The sequence below is a fragment of the Dendropsophus ebraccatus genome, chromosome 5, assembly GCF_027789765.1.
Source record: "Dendropsophus ebraccatus isolate aDenEbr1 chromosome 5, aDenEbr1.pat, whole genome shotgun sequence".
In the NCBI taxonomy this organism is placed as follows: Eukaryota; Metazoa; Chordata; class Amphibia; order Anura; family Hylidae; genus Dendropsophus; species Dendropsophus ebraccatus.
Genome location: NC_091458.1, coordinates 115,472,961 through 115,491,519, shown reverse-complemented (window position 1 = coordinate 115,491,519; position 18,559 = coordinate 115,472,961). Strand labels below are relative to the sequence as shown.

Below are 18,559 nucleotides of genomic sequence, written 5' to 3'. Positions count from 1 at the left end.
CGTGCGGCTCCGGCCACACGCTCCATTGTGAGCAGTGGGGAGTTCTGATGTGGACACGCACGCATCAGAACTCTGCGGTGCTACAGATCATTCGTCCGGTACTGCAGTACTGGCTGGGATGATCTTTTCTAAAACCAGGCGGGTCACGGAACGGCCGGTCTCATACAGCGTATGAACATGGCCCAAGAATGCGTAACCTCATATAATTCTGGAATGTATGACCTAACACAATTCTGAAATGTGTGACCTCACAGTGCTTCATTGTACCACTCACATACCGAATACAAAAGAAATTGATTGATTTAAAATGTTCTATATTCCACATTGTGACATCACCATGCTTCACTGTTACATCACGCTGCTACTATTTGAAAAACAATGTGAGAAGAGGTAAAGATTGGCGCTCTTACCATTCTGTAAGATGTCCAAAATTTATTTCATATTCTTAAAGACATACTCAGGGAGAATTTTTTTTTAAAATCAACTGGTGGCAGAAAGTTATATTGATTTGTATTCTTTGCAATAGTTGTTTTAATGGTGTTTGCAGTTGAGGATTATTGAAGGTAGAAAAAAGGGTGGCTCTTTTGTAGGGCGGCAGAGCACGTAAATTGGAAGTTTAGGTGTGGGGACTCTGTAAAGAAAGAGGCTGGGAAAGTGAATTCTTTATGTGTGTGTGTGTGTGTGTGTGTGTATGTGTGGGGAGAGGTAAATTCACAAGGTGGCACAAGCGTTCTGAGGTGTTCGGGGTAATTACAAGATGGCAAGGATTCTGCAGAGGTGTGGCAGAGGGACAGAAAATATTGGGGGTTCTTTTAGTATGGGAAGAAGAGAAGGGGAGACAAAGTGGCAAGATTTTCCGAAGGCATGTGGTAGGGAATATAAGGTGGAGTAAGATGATGCGTTCACTTAGTGGCAGAAAAATCCCTCTGGTGTCTATAACATTAAATATCCTTCTTGCTGCCTTGTGCCTGTCAGCTCTGTATTTAAGAGCTTCCTTTTGCTGGCTCTTTTATACAGTCTGGTTCTCGATTTGCTCAATCTCAGAGACTTCCATCTCTTCCAGCAGTCACCCTTCTTACCACTCTCAATTCACTCTTGCCACCCATAGGAAGAAACACATTTCGTCCTTCCTCTTTTTCTTTGATGGGATTGAGCTGCCCACAACAGGCAGGCTAGCTTGGATGGCTCAGTCCCACCCCGGTGGTCATAGTGTTTGTCTGGGGTTACATAAAGTCAAAGTTTTTTATACAACAGGTGTTCAGCTTTGCTTCTGTCCAGCAGAGCAAGGATCACACCTAGCACAAGTGATCCAAAGTGATCACATCATCAGAAAGTTAATACAAGGTGGAGGTCTGTACATGGCCAAGAATTTTGACATTTTTAGTGGACGCAGGTGTTCCAAACAACGTTACATAGTTACATAGTTAGTAAGGTTGAAAAACGACCATCAAATTCAACCTATTACCCTACTGTGTTGATCCAGAGGAAGGCAAAAACACTGAATTATGTCCTTTAATTTTTAAAAATTACCATAAACCATAAGTCTACAAATATACCTGGATTGTACAGCAGGGTTTTGCCCAGAAGGCTAATACAATCTACCGTTTATAGCCTTAAGCAATCTGCTTTAGGTAAAACATTGATTTTCATTAAACTTTATACCCGAATTCTACTTAATTTCCATCACATCTCATATATTTTATGTGTTACATCCTTGCTTAGCTATTTGTGGAGTTTTTCATCAGTCATTTAATAGCTTGCAGGTGAATACAGAGAACGAGCCAGCTGGAATTCCCATCTTACAAATCCATAAATCAAATGCAATGTACAAGATTCTGAATGGAAATAGCTGGCATTCTTTTCCAATGTTAAGGATTCATGGTCTAATGTTAGTATGGTACTTTAACCAAGTGTTAGCTGTTATTGCACCTTTAGATAATAATTATACTACTAGATTTATCCAACTACAAATATTAGTTTATCTTCTTTATTTACAACTATGCCATATCATATAATAAGGAACATGCTAAGCATTTTGGCATTAGGGATAAGAGACAGTATCGTCTGCATTTTACCTTTAGGACACAGTGCTAAGGTCATGAGGTCAGTCACAGGTCTTTAGGTGGTCAGTGCATTTAGTGGACACATGATAATCTGATATATCTCCAGGCTTAGTTCTGATAATGACATGCTACATACTAGTTTTGTTACCTTCAGCTATTTCATCTCTATGATCCTCCCTATCAATATGAAAAGGTTACTTGGGAGCTTATGTACAGTACAGAGAACAAAGACGACCTAAGGCTGACCCAGGAAAGGTCAAACCAAAATGCTAATCCTTCTGCAATCTGGGACGGGTCGTGTCATTAGCAATTTGCTATTATTGTTGCATAGACATGTTTTAATGGACATGGAATGGACCTTAGTTTTAGCCTGCCCATACTAAAAGATAAGTAGGGAATTTGTGAATTTGTTAAGAAAACATATATTATGTATAATAAAGACAAGTTTACATAGATAAATAGCTAGATTATTATTATTATTATTATTATTATTATTATTATTATTATTATTATATAGGACATTGTAGACTATTATCTCCTTTAGGAAAATTGCCCATTCAAATTTAATTTATGTTGTCACACTGCGGGGGTCCCGATCGGTAAGTGACAGGGGACTCCCCCTGTCACTTACACTTAAACGCCGCGGCCATGGCGTTTAAGGGGTTAATGACACACGACATGACGATTGCTGCAGCGTGTCATTACCGGTGAGGTCCAGGCTACTGATTGCAGCCGGCCCCCACCTGCTGTGAAGCGCGCTCCGCTCCGGAGCACGCTTCATAGCCGGAGAAACACCCAGGACGTAGAGTTACGTCCAGGGTCGTCTGGTGACAGACTTCCATGACGTAACTCTACGTCCTGGGTCATCTAGGGGTTAACAACAGTATTTAAGTAAATGCTAGAAGTAATGTGTGTGAAATTATGAGCCTAACTGTATCTGAAACATTCCTCTATTATACTAATTCAATCTGAGCAAGAAGTTTTAAAATTGCACCACCTCCTGAGGAGGTATAATATTTTTTATATATTCACACATGGCCGTTTTATAGAAATAATAAATGGTTTGAAAGCTTCTAATTGTGAAAGACTAATATATATTTATATACACGGTAGTTTACCTGCCCTGCATAGTTTCTACAGTGAATGTATTTAATAGTGCAAGATATGTGAATTTTACTAGGAACAAGAATCTCTATGGCTGGTATATTTCTCCACCAGGTACATGACTTCATGAATTCTAAGCAGCTGCTAAGATCTAAACTAGCCAAGTCACAGCTCCACAGTGGGTGTCACAGCTTTGGCACCAATTACAACAGGAAAAATGATTTGCTGCTACCTAGGTGGACGTGAAAATCCAATGACATAATAATGCTTTTGCAAGCAGTCATGAAAAATACAGTGGAAATTCGACTATGTTCAAATGATGGAAAATAGTTTTTTAACCTAAACCATTTCCATGTTTATTCATACCTCTGCTGCCTAGATTTTCCTACATAAACTGTACATTAGCAAGATGTATTTCTCTTATAAATAGTACAGTGCTTGCTTTAGAGCTCTCATCCACTGATTGTTTAGTAACAAAATAAGTTGGGTAACCAAAGCTAAGTCGTGGTTTGTGATATATGTCCCACTAATTCACATTAGACAGAGTATCTGCTGTATTTGCAGTATACTATGCCTTAACACATATGGATACATTTTATACAATATTTACAAAGCACTACATCCTACAAATTTGACTTACTTGTGGCTAGTGTAATATACTAACCCCATGCCACAATATATAAAGGGCTAACACATGACTACTAAATGTTGTTGAGTAAAGTCAGTGTCCAAGAGGCAAATGGTATATAGAACACTGTACAACTGTGGTCTGAATGGCACTGTGTATTGCCTAATAACTTGAAATAGCATCCAGCTAGGGGGGGTGCATAACTGATGGGAAACCCAGCTCAGGCTCCACTGCATAAACTGGGCAGTATAGCTAGAGGTATAACTAGACGGAAGAGGGAGATTGTGATCCCGCTGTATAGAGCTCTGGTGAGGCCACATCTGGAATACTGTGTCCACTTCTGGAGACCTCACCTAAAAAAGGACATTGATAAAATAGAACGGGTCCAAAGCCAGGCTACAAAAATGGTGGAGGGTGTCAGGCATAAAACATATCAGGAAAGACTTGAAGGCACTCTTTCACCTCCAAAACACCTGCTAAACTTAAAGGGGTAGTGCACCAAATTTTTTTTTCTTTCAAATCAACTGCTGCCATGAAGTGCCAGAGATTTGTAATTTACTTCTATTAAAAAATCTCAAGCCTTCCAGTACTTATCAGCTGCTGTCTGTCCAGCAGGAAGTGGTGTTTTCTTTCCTGTCTGACACAGTGCTCTCTGTTGCCTCCTCTGTCCATGTCAGGAACTGTCCAGAAAAGGAGCAAATCCCCATAGAAAACCTCTCCTGCTCTCCAGACTGGAAATAATACCACTTCCTGCTGGGCATACAGCAGCTGATAAGTACTGGAAGGCTTGAGTTTTTTTAATAGAAGTAAATTACAAATCTCTGGCACTTCATGGCAGCAGTTGATTTAAAAGAATTTTTTTTTGGGTGCACTACCCCTTTAAGGTATCAGTAGATTATACATCAGTATACAACGCTGATTCTATATCTGCAATTTTTATCTTTCCATGTTCTTGCATTCCTTTGTTATAAGGAGTATAATAATAAATAAATAATAATAATAAAGGAGTCTTAGTAGTCCTCTCCATTATATTCTTCAGCTACTGTAAGTAGTCTTCTCTATGCAGCAACATGCCCAGTGTGTAGGCTTACAACGGGGAAATACAAAGGAGTAGAAAGCTACAAATTACAGATTTGGAATCAGCATCTATTATCCTACTTACAGAGGACTTTAGTTTAGGGTTCTGAGGAGGGTGGGTTCGAGTTGAATCTGTATAGTCTAGAGGAAAGAAGAGAAAGGGGGGACATGATCGAAACCTTCAAATATGTTAAAGGACTAAATAAGGTTCTGGAGGGAAGTGTGTTTAGAAAAAAACTAAAGTCAAGCACAAGAGGACACAGTGAGAGGTTAGTTGGGGGAAAGATCAGATGCAACGTGAGAAAATATTACTTTACTGAAAGAGTAGTGGGTGCTTGAAACAAAGTTCCAGCAGATGTGTTAGGTAAATCTACAATAACATAATTTAAACATAAGAGAAACAGATTGCTGAACTCAGGGAGACCAGCCAAACGACAACACTGCTAGTGAAAGCGCTCAATGCAGTGAAGTCCTAGGTGCATTGCCCCCAGGGAAACATGAATATGCAAAAGAGGAGCCCTTGGAGCTCCACGGGCTCCTCTTTTGCATATTCATAATTTAATTATGCCTGGGATAAGTATACAGTATATCTATCTTAAGATAATAAGAAGGTAAATACTAAAAAGGCAGATTAGATGGGCCAATGTTCTGTAAACTAAACTTCAAGGCAGTACTAAACTAATCTTCAATAGTTGACACTTCAGACTTTTGGTGAAAAAAGTGGCTTATTTATTCACCCTTCATGAGCAATGTTTCGACTCAGCTAAAGTCTTTTATAGAGTCGAAAAGGTTGCACATGATGAGTGAATAAACAAGCCACTTTTTTCAAGTCTGTGGTGCCGTCTAACCATTGAAGTTTAGTATATAAAATATTTATTCACTGTTGTAAATAGTATTTATATTTATATATTTTGTATGTTGTCAGTATTCTACAATATTAGCTTATTTGCCTTGTAGGACATTGTAGTCCAGTTCTTTGGCAATTGTTTGTATATTATACCAGCTAAAACACAAGAAATTGAACAGACAACTGTCAGGCAAAATAGGGACTACACTGAGGCCATGTTCCCATCACAACTTTTTACGGTCATTTTTATGGCCGCCTTTTTGGATGTCCGCTGCAGGGGCCACAAACAAGCACTGATCATACAGGGCCTGAAGATACAGCCGGTGGCCGCAGGACTGGAGGGACATGCCGAATAACAAGCTGTGCTGATGTAAGTATATACTGCTTGTGATCTGGAAACTGACAGCACAGATATATACATCTCTGTGCTGTCAGTTTCTTTTTATCGCCATTGGCCACACATTACACACAAGATGTGGGCAACAATTCATTTTAGAGCTTGTTTAAAGACCCGATCAGCAGAGGATGGGACATTTTCCCCATCCTCAGCTGATCACTGTCATCTTTATTGGCGGCAGGAGCGTTTCTAGCAACTATTGTAACTGTTATGCCAAAAATGATTTAGAGATGAGTAATAAAAAAGATGGTACTAACAAAGAAGGGGTTCCAGGTTATAACTATACAGCCTGTGTCCTAAAGAAGCAGCCATCTAGACAAGTACATGTCCTGCTTATGTATTTGACACTTGTAGAGTTGACTAAACAAGTTTATTTTTTGATTGTAATAAATATATATTTTAGAACATTATGCATTTGAAAGTTACAAATATTATATTTACTCAAACAAAAAGAATAAAAACTTACCAACATCTGTTATGTATGACTTCCCATTGTCTGGCCATTGAATATATTGGTTTGAGAAGTAGTTGCTACCATATCCAAGAATAAAACCTTCCAGCTTGATATTTTGATTCGGCCGATGAAATTTCATAATAAGTGTATCTCCAGTAATGTTAATATGGGCCTTCATGTTTAGCTTCTTCACTGTAGGGAAGAAAAAATATATTAATAATGTCCACAATAACTAGCGTGCACAGCTTTCACACAATGACTAATATGTGTGAGTATGAGTTTGGCGCTGTTCTACACAATATTCTATGTAAGATCTCTATGGATTTTCAGTGATTGTCAAATTGTATTTATTTAACTGTTTAAGGACCATAGCAAATACAGTACATGTACCCCTAAGAATGCAATGGAAGTGGAAGGGTTCACAATAATAATCAATCTTAATTTGAATAGTTAAGTTAATAAAATATTATCTATTTATACACTTACCTACCAGGTTCCCTAGCAGATATATTATAGAACCATATAGTATCATGCCTTCTTATATAAACAGAACTACGAGCCATTCTGAGCTAAATCACTCTCCTCTTCGGAGTATCTTGGTTGGGCCGCGTAGCGACATTTAAATTGTTTCTTCTCCCACGGTTCTTGTACCTTTTTAGAACTTTACCTATCTCTCTACCAAGAAGGTTCTTCACGGAAGCCCAAAAGATAGTTGTCAGGGCTGCGACAGCGTCCCGCGCTCCGGACCGCTGCCGCACCCGCCGCACCCCCTCACCTTGTCCTGCAGCCGCCGGTGTCCACATGCAGGGACCTGGCGCTGCTGCCACTTCGGCCCCTGGGGGCGCCTCACCTCGCCCCGCTCCTGTCTGTCGCTGTGCCGGCCGGCGCGCGCGTCCCCGCCTCCTAGGGCGCGCGTGCGCCGGCTGTCTCAGAGTTAAAGGGGCAGTCCGTCCCTAATTGGTTCCTGCTCACACACTCTCCTATAAATTTCAGCCCTGCCCCACCACAGGTGTTGGAGCCTCTATATGCTTGCCATAGCGTTTGGCCCAGCTCCCTGTTGTTCCTGACCTCAGTCCTTGTTCTTAGTTTCTGTCCGCTGTCCCGGTCCCTAGCTCCTGTCCGCTGCTTAACCCATTGTTTCCTGAGTTCTGTCTGCCACCTGCAGTTACGCCTACAGACCTCTTCCTGCACTATCTTCTGCCTACTACTCCTGCCACGCCTCGCCTGCTGTCACTAGCAACCAAGCCAGGGGTAGCGACCTGGGGGTCGCCTGCCGCAGCAAGCCCATCCCGCCTTGCGGCGGGCTCTGGTGAGTACCAGCGGCCCCTTAGACTCTGCTCCCTGGTGCGGTTAGTGCCATGGCTAGTGACGGCTCAGTGGATCCACGACTCCAGGCATTACAATAGTCAATAGAGACGAGCTAACCGGGTTCAGGTTCGAGTCCATCCGAATGATTGGCATTTGATTAGCGGCGGCTGCTGAATTTGAAAAACTATATCCATGATTTCCACATAGCCTTAGGGCTTTATCCAACTTCAGCAGCCACCGCTAATCAAATGCCGAAAGTTCGGGTTCAAATGGACTCGAGCATGCTCGAGGTTCACTCATCTCTAATAGTCAACTGTTTTGTGTGGGCTTACAAAAAACAGTGGGTAGCAACCAAATACTTACATAAAACTAGGCATGCTGGTGGTTTACGTTGTGTGAACATAGCCTAAGATAGTATTAACACGCCATTGGAAATCCACAACCATACCTGCTCAACAGGAATTTGTGGACACGGTGAATGAAACTTTCCATTATGAACAAATAATAGCCTGGGGCTCCGGTCACATGGATAAGTTTCTTTCAACTTGGGAACCTTGGCGCACATCGCCTCATTGCAAAATTTGAGGTTTATTCATATTTGTTGCGAGTTAGGCCCTTAAGCCTTTTATATACAAACCCTCATTATACAAATGTCTTTATACAGTACCATTATACCTGGTTAACCAACTTACTTCCCATAGGATTGTTGGACTCATTAGTGGGACTTCTAATACTGTTTAGGGTACAAACCCACTTGACGTATTTGCGGCGTTAATCAGTCTTAAAAATAAGCAGGCAAAACGCAGGTTGGCTTTATACAATTGTTCTGTGTTAAAATACGCAATTGCGTATTTTTGAAGCATGAAGCTACATGCGTTTTTCGCACAGGTTGTTAACAACTGATGCTTTGCTAACAACAAGCTTCACGCTTCAAAAATACGCAACTGCGTATTTTAACGCAGAACAATTGTATAAAGCCAACCTGCGTTTTGCCTGCTTATTTTTAAGACTGATTCACGCAGCAAATACGTCAAGTGGGTTTGTACCCTTAATGTTAAACTGTTTCTACAGTTTGGTCAGTTTATTGCTGCCATGTTAAAGTGACACTGCCACCCCCTTTTTGCATTCTGACTCCTATACACAGGTGCAAAGGGTAAATTTACCAGATTTCATACCTTATTTTACATCATACGTCATGCTGCTTGTTCAAGTAAAACGGGATATTTTATCATCTGCAGATTGTGCTAAGTGGGCTGGGCTTCAGATCAAATGTGCAACTTAGCCCCACAAACCGCGCCACCATAGGTCCTGCCCCTCCGCAACGTCATTGGCACATAAGCCCCGCCCCTCAACGTCCATTGGTATGGGCCGACCTAGTGGGGTTGGGTCCTACACATTCAGGCCAGCCTGTTCCAATGGTCGGCGAAGAGGCGCCAATGATGTCACGGAGGAGCGGGCCTACGGTGGCACTGTGGGCGGGGCTGAGTGGTGCAATTGCTGTGAGGCCCCACCCACTTAGCACAATCTGCAGATTATAAAAGATCACTTTTTACTTGAACAAGCACCATGACGTATGATGTAAAATAAGGTGTAATAAACTGCTAAAGTTACCATTTACACCTGTGTAGAGGAGTCAGAATGCAAAAAGTGGGTGACAGTGTCACTTTAAGGCAACCTATTGGACATAACCCTAATGTTGTTATGATGCAATTTCCGTTCATGGTTAGGCAACATCATCTTAAACATGTACTTCTGTTTTCCTTTATTTGTTTTGATGTACACATAACTGTACTGTTGTAAAAATTTGAAAACTCTTAATAAAAACTATTGAAAGAGAACCATATAATATGAATCAATAATATTGCAATACCAAGAAGAAAAAGCTGTGGAATTATGGAAATCACACAATCACCAGACATGTTAATGATATTCAAAAAATAAAAATGGAAACAAAATCTTCAAAACATCTTCGGTTATTTAGTATTAAGCACGAGAACCAATGCATTTACATGACTTGTCATGCCATAAGTAAGGTTGTTAAAAGGGTACGCCGTTCGGGACCCTTTTTTCGGCAACGCCCAGAAAGGGGGTGGTTGAAAACATTAACATCCACTTACCTCCCTGGCTCCAGCACTGTCGCCAGCATTCCACCTCATCAATCCCGGTGTCCAGTTGCTTGCTGTTCTTGAGATGGGACCTGTCACGTGGCAGGCCTGCTCAGCCATTCAGCAGCTGTAGCAGTGTCCTGCCTCCGCTGCTGAATGACTGAGCAGGCCGCCACATTATATCCTAAGACAAGGAAGCGGACGGACACCGGGAGACCAAAGTTGCAGAATGCACCATCATAGCCTTTGAGAGCAGTGCCATAAGGCCAATGGAACACTTGGAGCTGGACATTGTGCTTACAGTCCAATACTGTGCAAATGACTCCTAATGGTTCATGCACACATAGTTTAATGCCCTAGGCCTCACTATGGACCATTTTTCTAATCTGATAAATACATCCATGCAGAGGATTTCAAATGTGCACCTCTCACTGATATTCCAGTTCATTATTAGTCTGCCAACCACTGGCAGATGTGCTAACATCTACACACAATACTTCAAGGTCTGTCACTTTGCAAGATGTGGTGATAGCTGGCATGTTGAGGAACAGGAGCCACCGCACAATCAAACTGAACTGACTTGATCTGATTCCTGAGGTTTCATGTGGCTGAAAAAAAATTCTGACTGCCACAGCTAAAAGCCTGGTACTTGAAAATCCCTTGCAGATCTCTATCAGCCCCCACTATTTCCTTTATTTGCATAATCCTACAGCTTGTATTTCTTGGTGTTGCATAACTCAAGGTGTAGCAAGGTCTACCGCCAATTTCATTCAGTGATACGGCAGTGTTTTCTCATAATCTGAGAGACGAAATTTGATCATATTTCACAGAATGCTATATTATGGAGACAGTCTACACTACAAGCATTGCTTTTATAGAGGCATTATATGGCCACAAGCAGTGTCTATGGCTCTTTAGGATGAGACTTTAGGCCTAATACTTTTGTTATTTGTATAATTGGGTATATGTACTGTATAGACGGCAGTAGTCTAATGTAAAGTAGTGGTACCACAAATTTTTTTTTTTTCTTAAATAAACATTTTAAAAACGTAAAATTAGTGGCACGCAACATATGGATCCAAACACTTTCTTTCTGCACGCTGTTTACTCCCAGTGCCACAGCTGGTCTGATCAGTAGGGGTGCCAGGTGTCACCACCCTGACAAAAAACTACTCAAAAATCATGTTACCCTGAAAAATCTCCTAAGGCTCGGTGTTTTTGCTATCCGTTTAACATATCCATTTAATGGGAAAAATATAAGTAAAAACGAATGGTAAACATAGATGCATGTGTATGCCATCCGAAAGGATCCATTTTCCATTGACTTACATTATGGAAAAAAAGGGATTGAAACCCTTTTTTTAACCCTTTGAGGATCAGGCCCAAAATGACCACGCCAATTTTCATTTTTGTTTTTCCCTCCTCCCCTTCTAAGAGCTCTAGCACTTTCAGTTTTCTATCTACAGGGCAATGTAATGGCTTGTTTTTTACAGGAATAGTTGTACTCTGTAATGGCTGCTTTCATTTTACCATAACATGTATGACGGAATCCCAAATATATTATTTATGAAGATATAAATTGATGAAATTGGAAAAAAGAATGCAATATTATTATTTTTGGGGGGTTCCTGTGTCTACGTAATGCACTATATGGTAGAAGCGACATGATACCATTATTCTATAGGTCAGTCCGAACACAACCATAGGCAGGTTAACACAGATTTTCAAACTTTTTTTTTTTATGAAATACTTTTTTTTGCAATTTTAAATATTAATAAAATGGGCCTATTGTGACTTCTATAACGGTTTTCGTTTTTCCCCTATAGGGCTGTATGGGATGTCATTTTTTGCGCCATGAGCTCTACTTTTTATTAATACCATATTAATAATTGTTTAGATCAGACGTTTTGATAACTTTTTATAAATTTATTTATGTATAATGTAACCGGTAATCCTGGCACTTTTTTCTTTCTTTTGGTTTACGCTGTTTGTACAGTGATTGTCATATTTTAATAGATCGGACAATTACGCACGCTACGATATATATGTTTATTTAATTATTTTTATATGTTTTATTTATATAATGGGAAAGGTGAGTGATTTTTATTGGGAGGGGCTTAGGGGCATTTTTAAAAACATTTTTTTCTTTTTTATACACATTTTAAGTCCCCTTGGGGGACTTTTATACGCAATCATTAGATTGCAAACACTGATCATTGCTATGCCATAGGCATAGCATTGATCAGTGTTATCGGCGCTCTGCTCATTAAGCCTGCATGTGGCAGACTGAATGAGCAGAGTGCCAATCAGACTGCACGGAGGAAGGTAAGAGACCTCCGGCGGTCCCACAGAGTGATCAGGACCTGCGCAGTGTTACCAAGCTGCTCCTGTCACTTACACTTAAACGGCGCAATTGCGATGTTTAAGGGGTTAATGACAGGTTGCAGCGCGATCGTTGCAGCCTGTCATTAGCGGTGACGGCCGGCTGCTGAATGCAGCCAGCCCCCACCTGCTATGTAGCGCGCTCCGCTCCGGAGTGTGTTTCATAACCCAGGACGTACCTCTACGCCCAGGGTCGCCTGGTAACAGGTGGCCAGAATGTACAGGTACGTCCTAGGTCGTCTAGGGGTTAAAGAGTACACAAAAATGAGCACGTTTGACCACATTTTTCTGCATGTTAAAACAAATGATTAAAAATGGATCCTTTAAATGGACAGCAAAAATGCAGTGTGAAAAAAACCCCATAATTAAAAAAAAAAGATGTTAGCCCTTGTTGCAATTTATGTCAGTTTTAACAGGAAGAAAAGTGAGACATGCAGCAATGTTCTTCCTGCCAAAATGCTATAGACTAGGACAGAGTGGCTTCTTTCCTTCATAAGATTTAATTTTAGTTAATTTAAAATGATTTCTCAGGTAATGATTTCCTATGCAGAAACATATTAAGACTTTGGTGCCATCTGGATGCTCATGTTAGGAAAGTGGTACTTCTTTACCATATCATTACCTGGTTAGGAACAGGAAAAGGGAAGTTTTAATAGGGAAAAAAATGAGAAAAGAAATTAACTCATTTCTATTCCTTGGCCGTATTCCACCTGGAATGCAGCTGTCTGAACCGCTGAATAAGAGAGCATGACTTTTTGTTTTTGTTGCTCTGAATTAAAAGTGCAAGTGGTATTGCCTCACTGATAAGGGAAATGGACTAATATTCAATTACATATAAAACACAATGATCCACATTTATTCCAAATAATTAAATAATAATACTTGCTTAAAATAGTGGTGCATGCTACATCTGGCACTACCTGGTGTCTGGAAAGTATGGCAAACACATTTAGCATCAAATAGTTGCTCATTCTCTGTAAAGCCCTATATTAGATTATGTTTACATGGGCAAAAAAACTTTTAAAACTGCATCACACCATCTATTTCCATCTCCTATTGACTTCAATGGGCAATGTTCAAAAAGCGTTCAATCAATAACACTATATTTTAATAGTATGAACAATTCCGCATGCAGCCATGCACCTGATATTTCTATTTATAGTTTTATTTTTGACATTTATATTCAATCATTAGATTACTTATAATGATCAATGTAATAATGTAATGTATTTTATACTACATTGATTTCGGTCCCTTCTTAATTAGTACAATTTTAATCAAATATCATTACTAGCAAGGCCCAAATGTGCAAAACATATGTGCATGTTCAAAAACATATAAATACTGTACTTACACAGCTTTTTTTTAATGTTTTTAAATACATGTGTACTAGGACATACTGTACACTTTATACACGAAACAGCTCACCGCTCCAATGGGGATTCACCTGTATAGGAACTCCCCACTTGGTTAGTGCAGCCAAGGCTAAATATCATCCCTTTTATTGTATTAGGGTAAATTCACACGGGCGGATCTGCAGCGGATTTAACGCTGTGAATTCGCTGTGGATCCTATGCCAGTGACTTTCAATAAGGATACATACTCGCAGCGGGATTTCCATCCTGCTGCTAGTATGTATGTGTCAGCGCCATTAACCCCTGCCTGCCGGAGTATACTTTACCTCTTCCCCGCTCTGGCTGGCTTCAGAGGCTCCTGGCGTCTTCACTTCCCGTTCAGCCAATTAGTGCACTGCCCCGCCACAGCCACTGATTGGCTGAACGGGAAGTGAAGACACCGGGAGCTTCTGAAGACAGCCGGAGCAGGGGAGAGGTAAAGTATACTCCAGCAGGCGGGGGTTAATGGCGCTGAAACATACATACTAGCCGGATGTAAATCCAGCTGCGAGTATGTGTCCTCATTGAAATTTATTGGCATAGGATCCACAGCGGATTTAGCTGCGAATTCGCACCGTTAAATCTGCTGCGGATCCGCCCATGTTAATTTACCCTAAAAAAAGACTCCACAAGTCGCAACCAACATGTCAACCCTTAATCCTGGTATACACACATAGTGCAAAGACTTAAAATATCCTCTGTGAGAGTAACATGACTCCAAATAGAAAAGGGAAATATAAAAACCTGGATGAAACATAGCAAGGGTACAAGCATGGTAAATCATTCATGTATAATAAAGAGAACAATATTGCTGATGCTATACAATATCAGTCCATGTTACATGAAAATAGAAATAACATGACCATTCATTCATATGTAAGGATCAGACCCTGGCACAAATTCACACCTTTTGCGTTTATGGTCCCACCTTGTATAGGTTTGAGGACCTTTTCAATACCTACTAGCTCCGAGACTAGAGGAGAGTTTCCATACTCTGATACTCAGTATGGAAACTGTTCTCCAGAGAAGCTAAACCAAGGAGTGATATCAGTGTTCACAGCAGAGAGCTCTGGCCTGAGTATCAGAGTATGGAAACTGTTCTCCAGAGAAGCCAAACCAAGAAGTGATATCAGTGTTCTGGGCGACGGGGGGAGTAGGTCCATCTCCCCTCCGAGAAGTAAGTAGAATTATATGTAATATTCTATGCTTTAGAGTTGGCATTAAGAAAAATCGCTCCCCATTTTTCTGGCTTTTTTTGCTTTTTTCTCTACATATCTATACCGGAGACTGTTCCAAGGATCCTGAGGGTGTAGCGATCCTGGCTGAACTGACTGCGAGCTAATACTGGGCGTTGTACTGTAGTGAGTGGTGGAAGTCTGCTACTCATCAAGTGTAAGGGTGGCATTACATGGGCCGATGGGGGCCTGATAATACCTGTAGCAGATCGGCGTTCGTTTACTGGGCCTATTACACGGCTTGATAAGCGTTTAACAAGGGCTGCAAGGACATTGTTACCGATGTCCTTGCAGCCCTTGCTTAAACTATATACCTTACCTATCCCCACTCCAGGGCTGCTTCTGCGGTCCGCTTCTCCCTGGGTCCTGCGTGCTGCAGCTCCAGAGCTGACAGGCCGTTCAGCCAATCACAGGCCAGGACCGCCGAGGCCTGTGATTGGCTGAGCGGCCTTTCAGCTGACTGGCCACTCTGAAGCTAGAGCGCGCGCGGGACCTAGGGAGAAGCGGACCACAGGGGCAGCCCTGAAGCGGCGATAGGTAAAGTATATCATCAGTTGCCGGCCGCGGACCGATATTACACGTACGCGGTCAGCGCCCGACAAATATAGGTTCTAACCTATATCAACGATCAGCCGATGATCCGTGTAATAGTACCCTAAGTGTCTTAGTTTTGGTTTAAAGTGTATTCAGAATTTTTTCTGACAGAGACTTGCCGCTCCTGAAGTATTTTTTCTGTTTTATCATTTATTATCACAATAATATGACTTCATATATGTGTGTGGTAACCTAGAAAACAAATCTCATTAAATTATATCACACTGAGTGTGCCACAAATGTATAAAGCATGCGCAACGTTTTATCAAACGTGGAGTGTTTTTCAAAGCCTGTGGTTTATGATTGGTCAACTGCTGAGTTCCTTTCTAATTGTAAAAACAAAATAACTCTGTGACTGTGTTGTCTTGGATCTCTCCCTGACAGATGATGTTTGGGAGAGTCGGACCCAGCATTTTGATTTCAACAATGCACTCAGAGGTGTCTGACAGCAGCCCCCCCCCCAAAAAAAAAACACATGCACACTCAGCTGAGCCAAGCATGCATGTGTATCTTCATACCAAAAGTGACAGTTAAAGGGAACCTGTCACCCCCCGTGCCGGGGTGACAGGCTCCCGACCCCCCATTAGAGCCCTCTATACTCACCTAATCCCGCCTGATCCCGCTTCTGGAGATGGTAGGGTCACGGAGATCTCAGCCGCTGCAGCCCGGCGCGCGCGCTGAGAGAGGAGTCCAACGCTCATAGAGAATGACGGAGCGTCGGACTCTCCTGTCATTCTCTATGGGTGTTTGACTCATCTGAGGAGCGTGCGCCGGGCTGCAGAGGCTGATATCTCCGTGACCCGACGATCTCCAGAAGCGAGACACGGCGGGATTAGGTGAGTATAGGGGGCTCTAACGGGGGGTTGGGAGCCTGTCACCCCGGCACGGGGGGTGACAGGTCCTCTTTAACCAGCATTTACTATTCTCACACATTTGTTGATACAGCACCTTCCTCGAGGTGTAAGTTGCACCAAAAATCTGTTGCAGAAATGAATAACTAAATCAAAGTTTACAACTTTGCAGGTCCCAAGCCCCTTTTTTGTAAAAAACAAAACAAAACACAAGAACATAACAAAACTCATAAAAAGCATGTAAGCATTTAAACATGCTTCAGCTTTTGGCCCAACAGAGGACACAATTTTGGCATGGCAGCCTAAGTAAATCTGGTCCTCTGTATCATACTGAGATTGCAAAAGGGCAGATAATAAGGATACGAGCTAAATCTTTTTGGTGGTAGTACTCCCTCTTACGTGATACTCCTACAGTCATGCTTATGCGATCAAGTTATATCATATATGTGTATTATTAAGTATTTAGTTGCTGTACTACAAATTTTCTCAGATTATTTTGTATTGCAGTCTAAAAATCTACAATATCTGATAACAAAAATGAAAAATGTCTGGCAGATCTTTACACAACTAGTGGCGAATATACATATGTAAGATGTGATTTATCTTAAATCTACTTTTTGGCTTGCCTTGGCTTCTACACTCAGACTCTATGATTATGGGATTATTGCCTTCAGACAAATTGGACAGATTTCCTGCAATAAAATATGATGAACTGCTTCATGTGATCAGAATACCTTGCTCAACCTAAAACCCTTCGGACTTCACTTGAATTTGCAGTTTAAAACATTAATGTCATTGTGCATGATACCCTGCATAATACTGGAGTATTACTCTACATATTAAATAAATAAACATAATACACATTTGCCAGAGTCCTCCCAGAAACATTTAAATGGTGTTTTCTCAGCTGAGTGAAAGCAAAACTGATAAGTGGAAATGCCCTTATAGGAGCCAAATAATACATGCTTATTCTATATACACAGGCAAATATTTCCAAGAAGATAGTATCACTGTATAAAACAGGCGTGTCAACCTCAAATACACAGTGGGCAAAATTAAAAAAATTGGACAATGTCATGGGCCAACCTTAAAGAGGTAGTCCAACCAATTTTTCTTATTGGAAAAGAGAATGATTTGTAATCTGTCCCTTTTCCCTTAACGGTTTTCTCTAATCTTTTTCACTTCTGTGTCCCTGTACATCCTCCTCTGTTGCTGTTTTCTGGATTTGTGTTTGTTTATATAAAAAACTTCCAGGTCACAGGGGTCAGCAGTGACATCACAGCTCTGCAAACTTGTAGCTCCATCTGTTGTAGCACTATAAACCCCAGCACACATGTACATGTGAGTTGTAGTCCTTGATTACATATACATTACGGTAGCCATTCTACCGGTGGGTTTTATCAGGGCAGGACATAAATGAGCCAAGATTCTGTTACAAGTTTACCTCAGCAATAAATAGAATGGTGACTGACATGAGGGGAAGTATGCTCTATCCTCTTCATATTACACACAGCAGCAGCACTGCCTTAACACTGTAGAGCTTTACTGTACAATAATAGCAATATAGTTTTTCTCCAACTTATTCTGCAACACTGTACAGAGATTGTAGTCACTCATACTGGTCACTGTCCCCAGTGGAGATCACAGTGTTTTAGAGGGTACAATAAAATCCATGCATTGAGAGAACATACATGTAGCTGTTATCCTAGCTGGCATTTGATCCCAGAACTCCAACATTACAAAGTGGCATGGCTAATCTCTACATCACCCACAACACCCAGAGCTATCAGCTCCTGGTCTCCTCCATGTCATGCTGTCCTTACGGCTGCAGTTACTACTGGGCTCAGATGTTAGCTCCTCCTACATGGGTGGGGCTAAACAAATATGGATGCATAGCCCCACCCACCTGATGATTCACTGTTCCCTTACTGGCAGGAAAAGGAAACAGAAAGGGAACGTGACATCACAGGAAGTGGAAAAAAACACAGGCAGATTGGTCATGTGACTGAGCTTGAGAACACAATAAGTGATCTAAATAAAAAATGAGTAGTGTTTATAAAACATACTGCATCCACAGAAGTCAATGCAGTATTAGTTTATTGAAAAATTTCCGACAACCC

General features: G+C 41.2%; 1 protein-coding gene across 26 annotated transcripts in view; it reads right to left on the bottom strand.

The window, feature by feature from the left end:
• Window positions 1–18,559, bottom strand: part of ABI3BP (ABI family member 3 binding protein) — a 234,331-nt gene that overhangs the window by 166,538 nt on the left and 49,234 nt on the right. For all 26 annotated transcript variants that reach the window (XM_069971043.1, XM_069971056.1, XM_069971054.1 and 23 more), the window contains exon 2: window positions 6,583–6,762. In XM_069971043.1, the coding sequence (XP_069827144.1) occupies window positions 6,583–6,762 (180 nt within the window). The remainder of the gene's footprint in view (window positions 1–6,582; window positions 6,763–18,559) is intronic.